The sequence below is a fragment of the Festucalex cinctus genome, chromosome 1, assembly GCF_051991245.1.
Source record: "Festucalex cinctus isolate MCC-2025b chromosome 1, RoL_Fcin_1.0, whole genome shotgun sequence".
NCBI lineage: Eukaryota > Metazoa > Chordata > Actinopteri > Syngnathiformes > Syngnathidae > Festucalex > Festucalex cinctus.
Window position 1 is genome coordinate 10,736,231 of NC_135411.1, and position 17,523 is coordinate 10,753,753.

Here is a 17,523-nt window from a genome sequence, read left to right on the forward strand (position 1 = left end):
TATCTATCCTTCCCTCCTTCCTCTCTTTAGTTTTTCCTCTGGTCTCTTGAAATCTCCTTAATTTGTTGGAATTTATTTTGTGAATTTTGTTTCTGGGGTTGGCGTAAGAGTCTGGTTTTGTAACCACGCAGGAGGTGTTTGGTTGGTGCTGGATTTCACTTTGATGGACTGGATGCACTGGTTTCTGTGGATCTCACTCTGCCTCATCTATCCCTCCCCCCTTCCTCTCTTTAGTTTTTCCTCTGGTCTCTTGAGATCTTTTTAATTTGTTGGAATTTAGAGGCTTCTGGGGTTGGCGTAAGACTTTGATTTTGTAACCATGGGGAAGGCAGGAAGTGTTTGGTCGGTGCTGGATTTTACTTTGATTTATCTTTCTTTTCTTTTTATCTTTTCTGACCTTTTCTCTGGTCTCCTGACCGTTTGAACCTCACGACTCTGGCGAGACTCTGAAGTATCCGGTTAAGGTGAAGGGTAATGGGATTTTTATTAGGTTTTAGGTGAATTAATGAGTATAAATTTACACGTATTTGCACGCATGCGCACGCACACACATGCACGCGCACACGCACACAAACACGTAAAAAAAAAAAAAACAGAGAGAGAGAGCAATGATGATAAGACGTTGAATCGGTAGGACTACCGAAGGAACAATTCTGAGCTGTCCTATCTGTGCCACAAGGAATTCGGTGCTCAGTAGTCGACCTACGGCTGGTGTGATTTCTTTATTACTGTAATCCCTTCATACTATGTCAAGCAAAAAAAAAAAAAGGAAGTGGTTGGAGGAATATGTGCAATGTGAATTCACATGGAACATATGGTGGTCCATGGGATTCAATTCTGGGCTGGAAATTAAAAAAAATATATGCTTTGCTTTACGTATCAATAAAAATAGGAAAACCTTCAACCTATTGTACTGAAGTTCTTTTAATGAGGTGTGTGCGCATGCATTGTTGGCGATTTTTTGCATGCCAGAATTAGATGGGACTTGCTTGGTTTTTTTTTTTTGCTGTTTATTACAAGAATAATGATCATATTTTTGGTTTTCACTGAAACATGAAAAAAAACAACAACACTGGGGGTATTGTCCACTCTCGTTTGGTTCAATAGCCTCAACATCCACTCAGACCAACACTTGAGTGTACAACAACTGCGTGTTTTACTGAACAACGACATGATCAACACCGTATCGGTCCAGTACACATTCACAGACCACACACGCACACGCATTCTCACACCCGCGCACACACTGTTGTCAGGGTATGATTCTGGCTAAAAATATAAAAGAGACTTGCAAATGGCATCTATTTCACGTTGATCACAACAACACGAGTTGACTGATATAAATACTGAGACTGGTGACTAGAACACATACCATCATAAAAATAATGATGTGAACATATGAATCTTTCCAATTGATACGATCGTGGTGTGAATTAAAAAGGTTTGGAAAGTGAGTAAAACCGGCAAAAATCATGTGAGCATAATTACCCCTGCGGGGTAACACCGTACAGTACAACATGAAAGGATGCTCATCATAGCAGGTCCATGGTTACCATGGCAACAGCAGATTTGCTTTCCCGTCCGTGCTCAAGGGAGGGCAGGAACTACGAAGGTGAATTAGAAGAATTGGAATTCATAAAGTAGTGTCAGTCTGTGTGGTTGATTTGTGACAGGAAACTTTTTCAATCATTCTAAAAAAAAATAATAATAATCTGCTGCCGAGGTAAAGCCAGAGTGCAACTATCTGCGTAAAACAAAAGAGCCACGTTCGTGTGGCGTCTAGGAGCAGCGAGGTGGTGAAGCCCTTCAGTGATCAAGTCAATGAGATCATTAAGCGAGAGGACCTTTCTGGTGGGAATGTGGATCCGGATCCGACAGACCTCCTTCTCGGCGTCAGTTGTCCTTAGTCAGGTAACCCATGTGCGCGTTGGTGAGGAAGTCGCAGGTTGGGATGCTACAGATGGCTTGGTGGATGTTCATGGCTGTGATTTCTCTTGGAGCCCTGGAGAACAAAAACAAACAAAAAAATAAATCTATGAGAGGACGCTTGCCTGCTGCGGGAGTTCTCAAACTTTTTAGATCAGGGAACAGCGGAGACATTTTTACACAATTAACCATGCATACTCCTGAACGTATTTATACATTTTTTTTTATGTTTCAACCTAAACATTAATGATCTGCTTGATCTGCTTAATTGAAAGGAATTTAAATTAATATTTGTTTATCCTCCTGACTACCAGGAAAAACAAATATATTGTCCAATCATGTTTATTTTGACATTCCCCAATCTTTGTGAAGTAACTGGAATACTGCAAAAGAATTTTTTTTTTTTTTTAAGCTATGATATGTCCACTACAGAGGACATTTTTTTTTAAACTTAAATGCTAGGCTCAAATACAGTTAAAATAATTCAAACAATACTTTAACTCATTTGCTCCCAATAACATGTAAATATGTTTTTTTTTTTTTTTTTTTTATGTTTTAAGTGTCCCAAAGACGTATTTATACGGGTTTTTTTTGTTTTGTTTTTTCATGATAGAGCATACAGAAGGCTTTGATGCAGCCACTCAACTGCAAAGAACGGTAATAGAAATGGTAGTTATTACACAAACGGCCAGCAGGTGGCAGCAGAGCAAAGGAGATCAACCAGGGCCATGTAGAAAAAAAAAGCTAAATTACTTAGAATTTTAAAGAGATTTGTGAAAACTGATGAAAGTTAGCTCTTTTCTAATGCTAACTGCTGCAAAACGGAAACAGATAGAAACATACTTTTTTTTCCTGATGAAAGAAGAGACTTTAATCTTTCTTTTGGTAGGTTCCATGCTTTTATAGCAATAGAACACAATATTCCGTGGGCCTTGCAAAATCAGTCAAAATCCAATAAAACAGCCGGGAGTGAACGGGATTGCGAAATGTGAAAATGGCTGGGAGTGAATGAGTTAATGTGTTCTTAAAAAATAAAAATAAAAACTTTTAGTGACGAAATATTTTGAAAATTTATCAAGGAGCCACTCATACTGGCTTATGTTTTTGGCTCAAGGCTAGGTAGGGTATTGAGGAGCACTTGGTATGCCAGTACTTATATGTAAGAATGAACTTTATTACCAATCTATGGATCATGTAACTCAGCTGTATTTCTTGATTATTGGGATCTATTGATGAAAGCATATCACAGACATGTTAAGACACCGGGAAACAGTTTTAAACTGTAAAAAAAAAATGTGCCTCCTGTATTATTATTATTTTTTTTAAACTCATTCACTGCCTTTGACAAGTATACTTGTCAATTACATATTTTTTAGAGCAGGGATAGGTGTGGGGAGAATCTGATTATGCTCCACTGTAAATGTCAAACTTGGAAACAACTTTACTGATGCCCAACCACCGGTAGATGACATCATTGCCCCATTTTTATACGAAATAAACAGTTTCAGAGTCCATGGGAGAAATGGCTGTATTTTGGCAAACCTACATTTTTCTACTGTCAATTATAAAAGAACGGGACGAAGCAAAAAGTATTCTATTCTATTCTGTCATTTGGTAGATTCCGCTTATATATATAATTACTGAACGAAATATCGCACGGGTATTGAAAATTTTGAAATTTTCTAAAATGGCTGGCAGTGAATGAGTGTTAAACATGCAAAACATGTTCAGAAAAAATACACAGGTAGTGTAGATGAAGAATGGCGAAGATTGCGTGTTAAAGGCATACTGGAACTGACCTGTTGTGAGGAGATTTGGCGAAGGCACCGGCCAGAGCTTCTCTCAGGATGTCACTGGCCAACTGCTCTGTTGCCTGCAGTGTACAAACACACACACACACACACACTTTAGTCACGAGACGAAAGAACACACATCTCTGCACAGCGCAAGGTGAAATGTGCAGAACTGCGAGGGCACACTGCATAATTCATTTCTTCAATCCAAGTTGAGTGAAGGAAAATGGAAGCTCTGCAGGAACATGTGACTGACCTTCACAATCATGTCTTCAATCACCGGAGCAAAGAGGTTCTTCTCCACCTCCACCGGCTGGAAGGTGATTCCAATCTGAGAAGCACAAATTCCAGCCATAAAGGTCATTATTCTCCCGTGTGCTGAAGAAAAGCTCACAGCAGAATTCTCCTCTTTCTGTTTTTGAAAGCGCACAACTGCCACTATGACAACAATGGTGAGTTAGACATATAAAGGGTCAAAGGTTTGTTGTACGTGTCCCCATTAGTCTCAACACAGTATTCTGATTGAAAGGGATACTTGACTCATTTCGCCACCTTCATCAGTAAAAAAAAGTTAATACTTTGTCCAAAATTAATTTCATAACTTCATTATTTTTCATGAACAATTAATCCCATTAAAACCTAATTTTTCCACTTCCTGTCGACTGAAGATGACATCACGCATGCTGAGGAAATAGGTAACGACCAATCACAGCTCATCTGTTTTCCGGGTTTGGTCAGCAAACTGAGCCACGATTGGTCGCTACCCGCTTCCTGAGCCCTTGCGTTTTTCAAAGTATTAATAGCGCATGAAAAATAATGGACAAATTAGTACCTTCTCACTGCTGAAAAAGGCTCAATGAGTCAAGTTAAGTATCCATTTAATATTCTGTTGATGGGATAAAAATTAGGCTGAGTCACCCCGTTTCCAAACATCTTAGGGGGCATTTTGACATTCTACCCCCCTCTGACATCAATTTCAGTCGACAGCAAAGTGCCCTCGGGCTCGCGTTGCGAATGTCACGTGACCAAACCCAGAAAACAGGTGAGCCGGGATGTTCTCAATGCACTTTGACGTCTATTTAAGCTGCCAGAAGAGGGCAGTAGAATGTCAAAATGGTGGTTAAAAATTTTCCAAATTACTTAACTTAAGTTCCCTTTAATCATTTGTTTTTATTTGCTTCTATGCTAGTTGCCAAATGTGTCTATGTGGCTATGCAAGTTCTTTTCATATTTGAAGTGTGCTATATATTTTTTAATGGATTTGAATGACACTCTCAATCTCAAGCCTCAGGAAAATTTCATGCATCATGATTTACAGCCAGTTTCAGACTTCAAAGAATCGCGCCTCTTTGGCGGTTGCTCACAAATTCCCAGGTTAAGCATGCTGGTTGTGTCAGAAGAAACGGGAGAATGTGCATATAGATGATTTGTGCAAGCCCAAGGATACAAAACAGGACTTATACATAAAGAAGAGAATATAGCTTGAACTGAACAAAGAAAAAAAAAATGGCATCACCCCTCTATAAAGCAAAACAATATTATTTGACCATATCCAACATCCAACCACTATGAAAAAAATGGTTAAGTCTTTGACCGCCAAAAACGTTTAATAACGATCAGTAAAATTATGACGTATATTGCCATAAACGTTAAATTACGTCAACAATTTTTTTTATTATTTTTTTCTCAATGCAACGTCTAAGTGCAGCACTGCCTGGTCAATGGATTGTGGAATCTAAAACACTCTAAACTATGGCCAGCAGATGGAAGCATTGTATCTTTTTTCGTCACATTGATCAAAGCCTCTGGCACATCAAAGTTTTTCTTTGATAACGCCTGGCAGTAAAAGAGTTAAGACGTTCCTAACCTGCTGAGCTGCTTCATTGACAAACTGGGCCGTCAAGCAAGGCCCCAAGAAGAATTTGGGCTCCGTGTCGGCCTCCTGCTCCTCCTCCTTGACTTTGAGTTTCGGCGGCGGTGTCACAGTGACGATGTCGACGATCTCGTCGTCGGCCTCCTCCGGTTCGGTCTTCAGCAGGGCTTGCATCTGCTCCAACCGCAGCACCAGCTCGTCGCTGCTGCTCAGCGTGGTGGGACACTCTGCGGATAGATTCCATCGTACGTCAGTCACATCATCTCATTAGCAGCAACATCCCAGACAGAAAAACGTTGCACTTCCTTCTACTTAGTGGAAATTATGTCTTGATTACAGATTAATAATTTTATAAAATGAGCTTGAAATGATAATGAAGTGTTTTGGGATCATGATTGTGGTATTAAGAGATTGAACTATTGACTCATTTACTGTCACTGATGTTAAAATTTCTCAACTGGAATCCAAACGTTCACTGCCACAGACGGATATATTCGTCATGAGCAGCACTTGCAGAGCCCTGCAGATGGCGGCGTTGCATCGCTTTGGATTCAAGATTATCACATCTTTTGGGTAAAAGCGATTAGGGGGTGAATCTTAGCTTGACACGTCATTCATGAGGTTAAGAATTTCTCCTTGAACGTTTCTGAATTAAGTATATTTGCCAAAGAAAAAAAATAAAATAGCCTTTTCCAGTCTTTTTTTTGGGGTGTTTTATAGTTTGAGGTGTCATTATTATAGCAGACATGAGTGTCAAAATTACTGTTCTGCTTGGCTTGTTTCTTTTCACAAAAAGTTTGTTTAACCAATACAATCCACTTAATTTCTATAGCACATTTTATAAACAACCATTTCCAAAGTGCTGCACATTGAGATCCGCACACTATCATAAACATAAAATCTAGTCAAACCAACCATTTAAAAAAAAAAAGTCCCTAAATTCTAAAATTAACAAGTAAAATAAAAAATAAATACAAAATAAAAAAAATACATTAAAAATAGATAAATAAATAAATAAATAAAAACAAGAAAAGACCACACAATTCACAGTATTGTACTAAAAGCCAAGGAATAAAAGTGTATCTTTAAGGCGGGACTTAAAACACTCCACTGTAGCTGCTTTTTGGTGAGGAAGCAATGTTTATGGCTACATTTTCTACTGCTTATTTAGAAATAAAAAACAAAAAACAAAACAGAAAAAGCTAAAAAAAAAAAACAACAACAATTCAACACAATTCAACACAATTCTTTCAAAAAATAAATAAAAATGTTATAAAACAGCTGGTAATATGGGGAAATCTGCTTTGAAAACTGCTGGCAATGAATGAGGTAATAGAGGCAATTATAAACATTTTAAGTGGTAGGGTGTCATCTATTTCCTTGTTTTTATGGTCCCTTTCCCTTCTACAATTGCATGGCAGTTAAGAATGTTAAATGTTAAATGCAGCAGTACCTGTACAGCGAATAAAAGTTCTATGAGTCTGGGACATTTGAATTCACTTCATATTATCCATTCTGTCGGTTATCCTTATTAGGGTCCTGGCTGAACTGTAGCCTACCCCTGCTGAATTTGGGTAAAATGGGAGATACAGTCTTGACTGGTGCCCTGATGAACAATCATTCACAGTCACACTTAAGGACAATTGTCTTCAATGAACCCAAGAAGAATGTTTTTAAATTGTGAGAGGAAGACGGTGTAACCAGAAAAATGAACGCAAGCATGGCAACAAACTCCGCACGAGGGTTCGTGCCGAGATTCGAATCCAGAACCTCTCAACTCAGGGGCAAACGTGCTGCCACTTTGCATTATTTCCTATTAAAAAAAACATTGCGATTGGAAGTCAACCACCCTAATCAGCAAGCCTAAACAAGTTCAAATGGTTCCACAGTGCATGTACACTGTTGCAATTAAAGAAACACACGCACCTGGCTCGCTGTCAATCTGCGTGAGGACGTCCTCGATGGACTCGTCGTCATTCTTGTGCTGGGGTTCGGGGTCGGGCGGGGTGTAGCCCCTCTGCCGACACCACTGAACGACCTCCCTGGTCTTTGGGGGCATCAGAGCCTGGAGGCGAGGCGAGTGATCCAGCACGTTCTGGATGGTCCGCTTGACGGCCACTGCCCGCTGAAGCTACATACACACATACATCTTATTTATTTTTAAATGCACATTCAAATTCTTTCACACAATTAAGCAATTCATACACACCTTAACACAAATTAACACATTTTAAAGCTTTTCCAGTAACTTACTATATAGCTGTTGAAAAGCATTGCAATAAATTAGCAAGTTGTAGAAAACTTGATTTATATCACCTTAAGCCATTAGCAATGTTTCTTGTGTAATTACAGAAAAAAAAATGTTTTATTGAAGGAGTCATTCATGATATTTTGTTTTGATTTGAATTTTTCTCTATCAAACAAGTAAACTACTTGTTTGACTATTTCTTGTGGGGATTTTTTTTTTTACATTTAATCTATCCATTCCACTTCGCCTTGACCTACTTAATGATGTTCTATGATTATGAATACAGTATAAAATAAATGTAAATAAAATATTCCCTTCTGGGCTTGTCTGAAAGGCATTCTTGGAGGCAGGGGGTGCTACACCATAGGATCGATGAAACAATTAAGAGGAGATGAGACGAGGCAGGGATACACATCTGAGTAGATGTTAAGACATGAGGCAAGCAGAAAGCTGCTGTAGCTGACTCAGGATATGCAACACTGAGCAAAAAAAAAAAAAAAGTCATGTTGCTTTGAGATACGAGGTCATTTTATTCTGTGACCATGCTCATTTCAATCAATCAATCTTTATTTGTATAGCACCTTTCATACATTCAAAATGCAACTCAAAGTGCTGAACATCCATAATATAATAAATCCCATCCCCATGATCGTACCCACAGACACAGCCAAAACACAACAGATACACGAAAACCACAACATGGCGGGGCACAGAAGTACCCTGTAAGGAAAGGCACCCAGGAGGAGTTCGTCCACACTGAGAGGGATAACGATCAACCGCCACAGGGAGGAATACCATCCCAGAGACCGCCGGCCCACAGTGACCGCAGCCTGCTCCATGCAGACTGAAGCGAGCCACAGCTCCTCGGGGCCAAGGGGCCCCCGGGACAACCGCACGCCCGCAGGAGAAGACCAGCCATCCCTCCCTGTGTGGAGGCTCCCCCATGACGATTTCTCAAAACAAACCTATCTGAAAACATATTTCCAGTTTACTAAAAACAAAATGTTGTTAATTAAGCTGTAGATGTGTTGATGCAAAATAATTGGAAAATGACCGGGATGAAAATAGCAACGTACCTCTGATGCCCTGCGTTTTCCAATATTCCAGGAATAATACTGTTCTGTTGAAGAGGCACAGAATGGATGCGAGTCTTCAGCTACACGGGAAGAAACAGACTCAAATGACTGCCCCTGCAGTTTGTATTTTTAGTGTGTAGTATCTAATTCAGCCAAATGTAATGCTCACTTACACTTGTCTGGCACAATGAGAGGAAACTTTTTCACTACAGCTGTCAGCAGCTGCATCATTGTCTCTATGTACTCCGTGCTGAGGAAAGAGCAGATTATTAAGTAATTAGCAGAGATAATTCCTTTCCCATTCTGATGCATACTAGGCTGCACAAGCTTCTGCAGAGTAGCCTTTTTTTTTCTTTTTCTGTGAGTGTAAAAGAAGCAGCCATCCATACTTGATGAGGTCAGGCATAGAATGATCGGCGCCTTGCTCTTGCTTGACCGCGGTGGCTGCAGACGGAATGTGGACAGATGTGGGGATGGGGGCTGTTGCCGGGGGTGACGGACCGGCTGTGACAGCTGTGCCAGCACACGGCTCCGTCTTCACTGTGGCAAAGAAAAAGCGAGCGTCAGTCATCAAACGCGCGCATTCCCTGGCCTGGATATGTCGGTAGTACAGAATGTAGTAGGGTATTTATTTACTGTACATAACTATTCAATTGCAGGTAAACCAACACCATTTTGTATTGTTTATTATTTTGGTTGAAGTCTGTCATGATGTAGAATTTTACTGCATCCTCTACTTACTTACACCAATGTTGTGATACTATAAAGCATAGACTACTGGGAAGTTGGAACTATTCTTTTGGTATCAGATCACAGGAACATACTGGCAAAATGGAAGTTTATTATTTAGTTGATTAACTCATTCACTCCCAGCCATTTTCACAGAAGCAATCCCGTTCGCTCCCGACTGTTTTACTGAATTTTGACTGATTTTGCAAGGCCCACAGAATATTGTGTTCGATTGCTATAAAAGCATGGAACCTATCCAAAGAAAGATTAAAGTCTCTTCTTTCATCAGGAAAAAAAATATGTTTCTATCTGTTTTCGTTCTGCAGCAATTAGCATTAGAAGAGAGCTAAGTTTTATCAGTTTTCACAAATTTATTTAAAATTCAAAGTAATTTAGCTTTTTTTCTAGATGGCCCTGGTTGATCTCCTTTGCTCTGCTGCCACCTGCTGGCTGTTTGTGTAATAACTACCATTTTTGCAACCGTTCTTTGCAGTTGAGAGGATGCATCAAAGCCTTCTGCACGCTCTAGCATAAAAAAAAATTAAAAAAAACTTACAAATACGTCTTTGGGACACTTAAAACATAAAAAAAACAAAAAAAACAACAACAAACGTATTTACACGTTATTGGGAGCAAATGAGTTAAGCTTATTATCCCAAACAGCAGGTGCTAATTATTGCGGTCACTGTTCAGTCATCATATGCGTTTGCACTCACTGTGTGCAATACGTGTAAAGGAGGTGGAGACGGCCATATTTGCAAGAGAATTTTGTGCTTTTGAAAGGAAAGAGCGTTTCATGCTTTAGGAAACTGACGGTTTTCAACTTGGGAGAGCACCCTAAGTGCAAAATGAAGTTTAAAGTGATGGAATTGGAAGTGTTAGTGGAAGATAAATAAATGTTTACAAAAAAAGACATTATGCTCCAATACTTTGTGGCACACCAATAAGTAATACCTAGTTTGGATACGATTTAACTCCTCCTGAGTATGTGGGAATGGGATTTACTTGCTCATCATGCATAACACTGCATTTAAAACTTGGGGACAACACTCCTAAAAAAAACTTTTTCCACGAGAGGACAGCGCCAATAGTCACAGTGCAATGACATCAAATGACCAATGATAGATGTAAGGAAATTCAAAATTGGAAGAAGTTTTGATATAGGCAATATGACATGACTCCTTCTTGAGACTGTCTCAATCACATGTTGTGGGATGAATTCATATATATACATAATCTTAAATCTAAAATTAACATGTGGCAAACACCATTCTAGTCCAGTTAGAAGATAAGCTTCCACAGCTGTTTAATTCAGATGGCATCTTACCTTTGCCAAGAGGCATGAGTATGGTCTGCATTGCTCCAGACCCACTGGTCACCCCCAACTGTTTCAACTGGTTAGCAGGGATAGTCAAGACTGTCTGTTGTGAGTTGGAACCTCCAGCGTGGACTTTCAGCATGCCTGTTTTTACATGAAAAGCTCTTTCATGAAATCAACAAAATCATATTTCATAAGATCATTTTCAGCCTACCTGATAGGGTTGAAGAAGTCTTTCCACCTCCTGTCGCCATGCCACTGACCAGCGATGATGCTGCTGTGACGAGTGATGTACTACCGCTTTTCGGTACAACGGCGCCACCGCCTGCGCCTGCACCCTTTCCCATGCTGACAGGCATGTTGGCGACGCCTTTGGCGATGTTTACCGCAGCACCAGCTGAACCAGCAGCATTTTTGGCCATTGCGGCAGAGTTTGCGGCACCTTTAACCAAGGTGGCCATGGCGGTCTTCGACAGGCCGCCGCCTCCTGCAGCACTGGCGCTCTTAGCCGCACTGATCACTGCTGCTTGATTGGCTGCCATCAAGAGGGAGTGGTACTGGGAGGCGGACTTCCCACCTTCAGAAGCCTGCATCAAACACAGCATGTGGCACATAATAAGTATATCATCACCCTCTTCAATTGACAAAAAATATTTTTTGCCTTAAAACATCCATAGTACAAAAAAAATAAAAAATGAAAACCCACCTCTCCCCCCCAACATCCCCATGATCATACCCACAAACACACGCACATAACATGGCGGGGCGCAGAGAAACCCTGCGAGGAAAGACACCGATGAAGAGCTCATCCACACTGAGAAGGATGGCGGCCAACCAGTACAGGGAGCAATGTCATCCTTAGAGACCCCTGATATTATGAGTTAAGCAACAAAATCCAGCCGTTTTTACCCAACTCAGGCAGCGGCCATTTTGCTACTTGCAAACTCGACTAAAGATGACATCAGTGTTGCTCAGGTCTCACGTGACAACCAATCCCAGTGCAGCTTCAGAAAAGAGAGCTGTGAATGGTCATTGCCTCAGCCCTGAGAAACAGTGATGTCATCTTCAGTCGACAGCAAGTGGCAAAATGGCTGCCCCCTGAGATGGATAAAAATGGCTGGATTTTGCGTCATACCTCATATTCCACAAATGTAATATTAACTCATTCACTGCCAATGACGACTATAGACATCAAAAATCCAAGCAAACAGCCAGTGCGAATTTTGACAAGAAATTTGAATTGAAGTTTTAGTTATTCATTGTTTTCATTCATAGTTATTAATCATTGTTGTTATGAATAACAACGGTGACAACAATTTCATTGCTAAGTGCTACCATTGTGCGTAGAACGGATTCCTGTTACCCTACAACACGGGCGTTGACGTTCTTGTTATCGGTCTTGGTCTTACTGAGACCACATACTGGGTCGAGGCCTCCAAAAGCCAATTTTAGTCGACTAAAATTGCTCTTTATTTTTGTTGACTAAAGTTGGATTAAAACTAAAATACAATCAGGTGACTGAGTTATGACTAAGGCTTTAATTAAATTTAGTCAGAAGACTATAACTAAAACTAAATTATTATTTTTTTATTAAAATTTTAATTTTAAATTTTTTCTTTTTTTCTTTTTTTTCAAAATTAAAACTGGCTGTTTGCTTGGATTTTGACGTCTATAGTCGTCATTGGCAGTGAATGAGTTAATCAGAATGTCAGGTTTAGACTAGTGAGGTTTCATGTAACGTATTATTGACGGGAAATGTTTAAAGTTGACTTCCTCTTTAAAAGTCACAGTTAGATAAATAGCATGTCTGTTCCAGCTTATATGCAGGCTCTCATGTGTAAGACGCTAATGCAAAGCTTGCCACTGTCACGCTGAGGTTTAAGTGGGACAGAAGGTACAGTGTGCTTTGAAAGCAATCAGTCTGTTCACATTTCCTGTTTTTGTTCATCTTTTCTTTGTGCTTCCTGGTGTCGTGCATCTGTGTGAAGGAAGTTTGCAGATCATTGGTTTTATGGAATCCACAAAGACAAAGCATTTGTTCATTCCTCTCACAGTCACTCCACAGAATTCCATTAACTATGCCAAAAAGAAAAAGCTGCTCAGTGATCCTTTTGTGCATCAGAAAGTGTGCTTCTTTCGTGCTAGAAACCACTGAGACTTGTGCTGACTTTAGATTTTTGATTAATGAAGTTTTCCCATTGCCTCTTGTTGAATCACCACAAGCCAGCTTCTCACACGTCAACAATTTTTTCATTTGAAGTATTGTAAACATGTCACTCTATACGTACTTTGACCGCACCCGTTGCTTGCTGATCTAAGTGGAATAAAGAAAATGACTCAAGGAACTAACCTGCTGCTGGTTGCCGGCTGCCACAGAGCTGACGGCGCTGGGAGTGGAGCTAGCGGCGGTGATGACTCCGCCGCTCACTCTCAGTGTAGTCATCCCCGGCTTGGACAAATGGCCCGCCGCTGTCACCGTCTTCACCGAGCCGTCTGACAACTTCACTTGAGCACCCTGGGAACCGCCAACCATCTGATGTTGTCGTAACACAGACATTTAATACTTTTTTCGACAGTAAAGTGTCCCCCGCTACCTTGTGATTTTTTTGTGCGATTGCTTTTTTTTTTTGTGGGTTTATAAACAAGTCTGAATTAAGTGTTGCCTTCAATGTGGTACCACATTGTGCCACCACAACATGCCAGGTAGCACCAAGATCTACTTTCAGATATGTAGCAATAACTAAGATCAAAAAGAAGGCAGAGAAGGTCTCCAACACCTCAAGTGGGTGACTTTTGTTCGAGGGAATTACGTATATGGTTTGACGTTGTACTGTTTTAAATATACATTGTTTAATCCTCTTTTGTTTTATGTGTCAGTTTGACATGTGAGTGGGTCCAGAACTAATGCTCTAAGTTAATATATTCAAGTTTAATAAGGAAGCAGGAGTTTCCTACCTGAGCCAAAATGGCAGCTTTCTGTCCAGCTGTGACCCTGATGGCCTGCTGAGGAGCGGTCGATGGAGATGACGTAGTATGTGCTGCCGCACCAGAACTCCCCTGCTTCCCTGAGCCCTGTGATGGCTGGCCCACTAGAAATGTACCCTAAAAGTAGACATGGGATGCAAAACCACCACAATCTTTTTTTTTTTTTATCAAATCCATTGATTTAAGCAAATGGAGTTCTGTGAACTGTGAATTTGACGGCTCAATGCAAAGGTAGCACTGTTCTAAAAGTGGATCCTGGATCAGTGCTGCTTCAAGGGTTTTAGAAAGTAACCATCTGTGGACGAGAATAAAATATCTGAGAGCATGGGAATGAATGTTGCATGTCCTGCCGTTGTATAAAAAGCACACCCCCACCTGCAATGTGTAAAAGATGGCTGATGTTCATAGAATTGCAGTTTCCCAACAAGTTTTGATGAAATATAGAATGGAATAGTACTGTTTAGCGTCGCCTAATGTGACAGACATGCATGGTATGATGTAGGATGTCTAAAGTTTGTGAAATAATTCTACCTACCTGAGGGGTCTGTTTAAGGATATATGATGTGTAGGAAAGGTTGGAAGGCAAACTGGATGAGGAAGCTGAGGAAGTCTGGCCACCCCCTGCGCCGGCAGACGAGCTGCTCTGAGACTGCTGACCTTAATTAGACAAGAGCACACCAGGCACAAATCTCATCAAAAGTCGTCCCATTACTTTTCATCAAAAACAACAATTTGAGTCATTTCAAATCAATTTCAATACAATTTGACAATGGAAATGCAGAGTTAAGCCTCTAGCTTGCAATTGAGGAGGAAAAAAAAAAAAAAAAAAGACGACCAACATTGACTCAAAAGTCCAGAGGATACAAAAAGCTATCTAAATGTGGAACCACCAAAATACCCTGTAGAAGTGGTAGTCATTTAGGAAGTTGCTTTTCTCCGGGATAACTGGCCTAACTTTAGATAACAGTGACTTATTTAATACAAGGGGTAATGTCATGGTAAAATGCTTATGGCTAGGACGCTAACCCTGTATACTCAGCAGTTGTTGTCATTGCTGTCATTAGGAGATTATAACCATTGTTGATATGACTGTTGCTGCGCCCATTGGGAATTTTTCCTTGCCTGCGTTGTCAAGTGCTTGCTCATGTGGGGTTCAGTTGGTTTTCTTATATACAGTACATACGAGATGTGGTTCTTAACCTCCTCAATGTGTAAAGTGCCTTGAGATACATTTTGTGAACTGAACTATGTAAATACAATTGACTTGACATTGCTTTTGAAGGGTTCACAAAAACAGCTAAAGGGGAAGTCAACCCCCCACAAATTCTTAATAACGTGTTCTATGTAGCCCTACTCGTCTAATATTGTGATTTGTGGTTAAGCAACAAAATCCAGCCATTTCTATCCAACTAAGGGGGCGGCCATTTTGCCACTTGCTGTCGACTGAAGATGACATCACAGTTGCTCAGGTCTCAGGTAACAACCAATCACAGCTGAGCTTCAGAAGACAGGTGAGCTGTGATTGGTCGTTGCCTGAGCCCTGAGCAACTTACTGTGATGTCATCTTTAGTCAACAGCAAGTGGCAAAATGGCCGCTCCCTGAGATGGGTAAAAACGGCTGAATTTTGCTACATAACTCATATTCCACAAATGTAATATTAATAAGAATGTTGTGTTATTGTCAAGAAATGTTTATGGCTGACTTCCCCTTTAACTCATTCACTCCCAGCCATTTTCACAGAAACAATCCCGTTCGCTCCCGGCTGTTTTACTAGATTTTGACTGATTTTGCAAGACCCACAGAACATTGTGTTCAATTGCTATAAAAGCATGGAACCTACCAAAAGAAAGATTAAATCTTCTTTCATGAGGAAAAAAAAAAAAAGTATGTTTCTATCTGTTTCAGTTTTGCAGCAATTAGCATTAGAAGAGAGCTAAGTTTCATCAGTTTTCACAAATCTATTTAAAATTGTAATTTAGCTTTTTATCTAGATGGCCCTGGTTGATCTCCTTTGCTCGCCACCTGCTGGCCGTTTGTATAATAACTACAATTTCTGCAACCGTTCTTTGCAATTGAGAGGCTGCATCAAAGCCTTCTGTATGCTTTTGCATAAAAAAACAAAAAAATGTGTTTTTGGGACACTTACAACATTAAAAAAAAGACACACAAAAAACGTATTTACTCGTTACTGGGAGCAAATGAGTTAAAGAACGTTGTACATGATAAAACCATTTTCATAAGAATAATGCTAATTGAGACATTATAAAAATATAATCTATGATAAACCTCTTGCATTGGATCTTAGCAGTGAGCGTATCCAATCAAGTGTCCACTGAGTAAAAGTGAGGACTTGCAAAATATCCACATTTCAGAAGATTCTCATTTTGGTCTGCTGCTCACATCAGTAATAACGGAGAGCCAATGTCATGGTGTGTTACTTCAAAAGACCAATTGAGTCATGAGTTCATGAAACCGTCGTAAATGTCTGTATTGCGGAGAAGCAAAATTAGAACACAAGGTGTCTAACCTGCATTGGAGGCTCGGAGGATGGCTCCCTGTGGGATGAGAAGCAGCTTGCCCTTCCCTGAGGGGTTCTTGCTGTTGGTGGTCAGGTAGAGCTTCGTGCCCGGAGGCAAATTGGCAAGATTCGCCAAGTTGTTGGCAGGCAGCTGAAGAGTCGCCATCACTACACGCAAAATATACAAAAGGCGATTCACACGCAAGCTGATACACTGAAAAGGGAATTTTTCGCAACCGAATGAACTCTGACCTCCAGTCTTGCCACTTGAACCCCCGCCTGCCTTGGCTGTAGCCTGCTGACCAGACATGCCACTGGCTCCGCTGACGATGGCTTTTGCTACCCCCTGAGCCAAAACCTGCTTCCCACCCACCACCTTGGAGACCGAGGGGTTGCCCTTGGCGACCAGAATCTGCCCGCTACTGATGGCCACCTGTTTCACTGCAGACTGGAGCGTTGAACTCACTGGAATACCTAACATCTAATAACACCAAGAGTTCAGATGATTCTTCCCCTGAAAGGCCTATAGTGTCTAAAACTCTTCTGTAATTAACTTTGAACACAAAACATGACAAATTGTAAGACCGACTGACCTTGTTTGTTGCAGTTCCTGATCCCCCTCCCGCCTGTTTCTGAGCTGACATGGAGATCATGTGTCCTCCTTTGACTGAAACATATTGATGCGACGCTGTGGCAGCTGGTTGCTGTTGGGTAGTTACTGTCGAAGCCATCTGTTGTTGCTGCTGCTGATGTGTTGAGACTTCCCCTGGCTCTTGCTTAATAATAACCTGTAAACAAACACATGCAGGAAATATTTAGGTGCACACATTATACACGTTGCAATATTTAGACCTCATTAATAAATATCAATAAGTGTCGCTAAGGAAAAAAAGATTCTGCCTATTGTATTCTAGTGGGATATCACAAATATGTCTAATGATAAAATAACAATAACGTGTATAATCTTACCTGATTTGAACTTCAAAATTAGAATTTTGAAAGAATACATATATAAAATGATGCCCAATCATTGCGGAGGAATACGTTTCAGACCCA

General features: G+C 40.4%; 1 protein-coding gene across 3 annotated transcripts in view; it reads right to left on the minus strand.

Annotated features, from left to right (window-relative positions):
• Window positions 1-971: 971 nt before the first annotated feature.
• yeats2 (YEATS domain containing 2) overlaps window positions 972-17,523 on the minus strand; it is a 31,898-nt gene continuing 15,346 nt past the window's right edge. The window contains exons 14-29 of one of the 3 annotated variants that reach the window (XM_077515551.1): window positions 17,061-17,255; window positions 16,720-16,948; window positions 16,477-16,635; window positions 14,484-14,605; window positions 13,919-14,065; window positions 13,314-13,478; window positions 11,178-11,550; window positions 10,973-11,107; window positions 9,306-9,456; window positions 9,090-9,166; window positions 8,917-8,996; window positions 7,519-7,723; window positions 5,587-5,819; window positions 3,976-4,050; window positions 3,726-3,799; window positions 972-2,002 (exon numbers count right to left, since the gene is read on the minus strand). In XM_077515551.1, coding sequence (XP_077371677.1) covers window positions 1,894-2,002; window positions 3,726-3,799; window positions 3,976-4,050; window positions 5,587-5,819; window positions 7,519-7,723; window positions 8,917-8,996; window positions 9,090-9,166; window positions 9,306-9,456; window positions 10,973-11,107; window positions 11,178-11,550; window positions 13,314-13,478; window positions 13,919-14,065; window positions 14,484-14,605; window positions 16,477-16,635; window positions 16,720-16,948; window positions 17,061-17,255 — 2,529 coding nt within the window. In that variant the 3' untranslated portion in view covers window positions 972-1,893. Of the gene's footprint in view, window positions 2,003-3,725; window positions 3,800-3,975; window positions 4,051-5,586; window positions 5,820-7,518; window positions 7,724-8,916; window positions 8,997-9,089; window positions 9,167-9,305; window positions 9,457-10,972; window positions 11,108-11,177; window positions 11,551-13,313; window positions 13,497-13,918; window positions 14,066-14,483; window positions 14,606-16,476; window positions 16,636-16,719; window positions 16,949-17,060; window positions 17,256-17,523 lie in introns of all 3 variants that reach the window. The other 2 variants (XM_077515543.1, XM_077515561.1) reach the window with 2 other exon arrangements.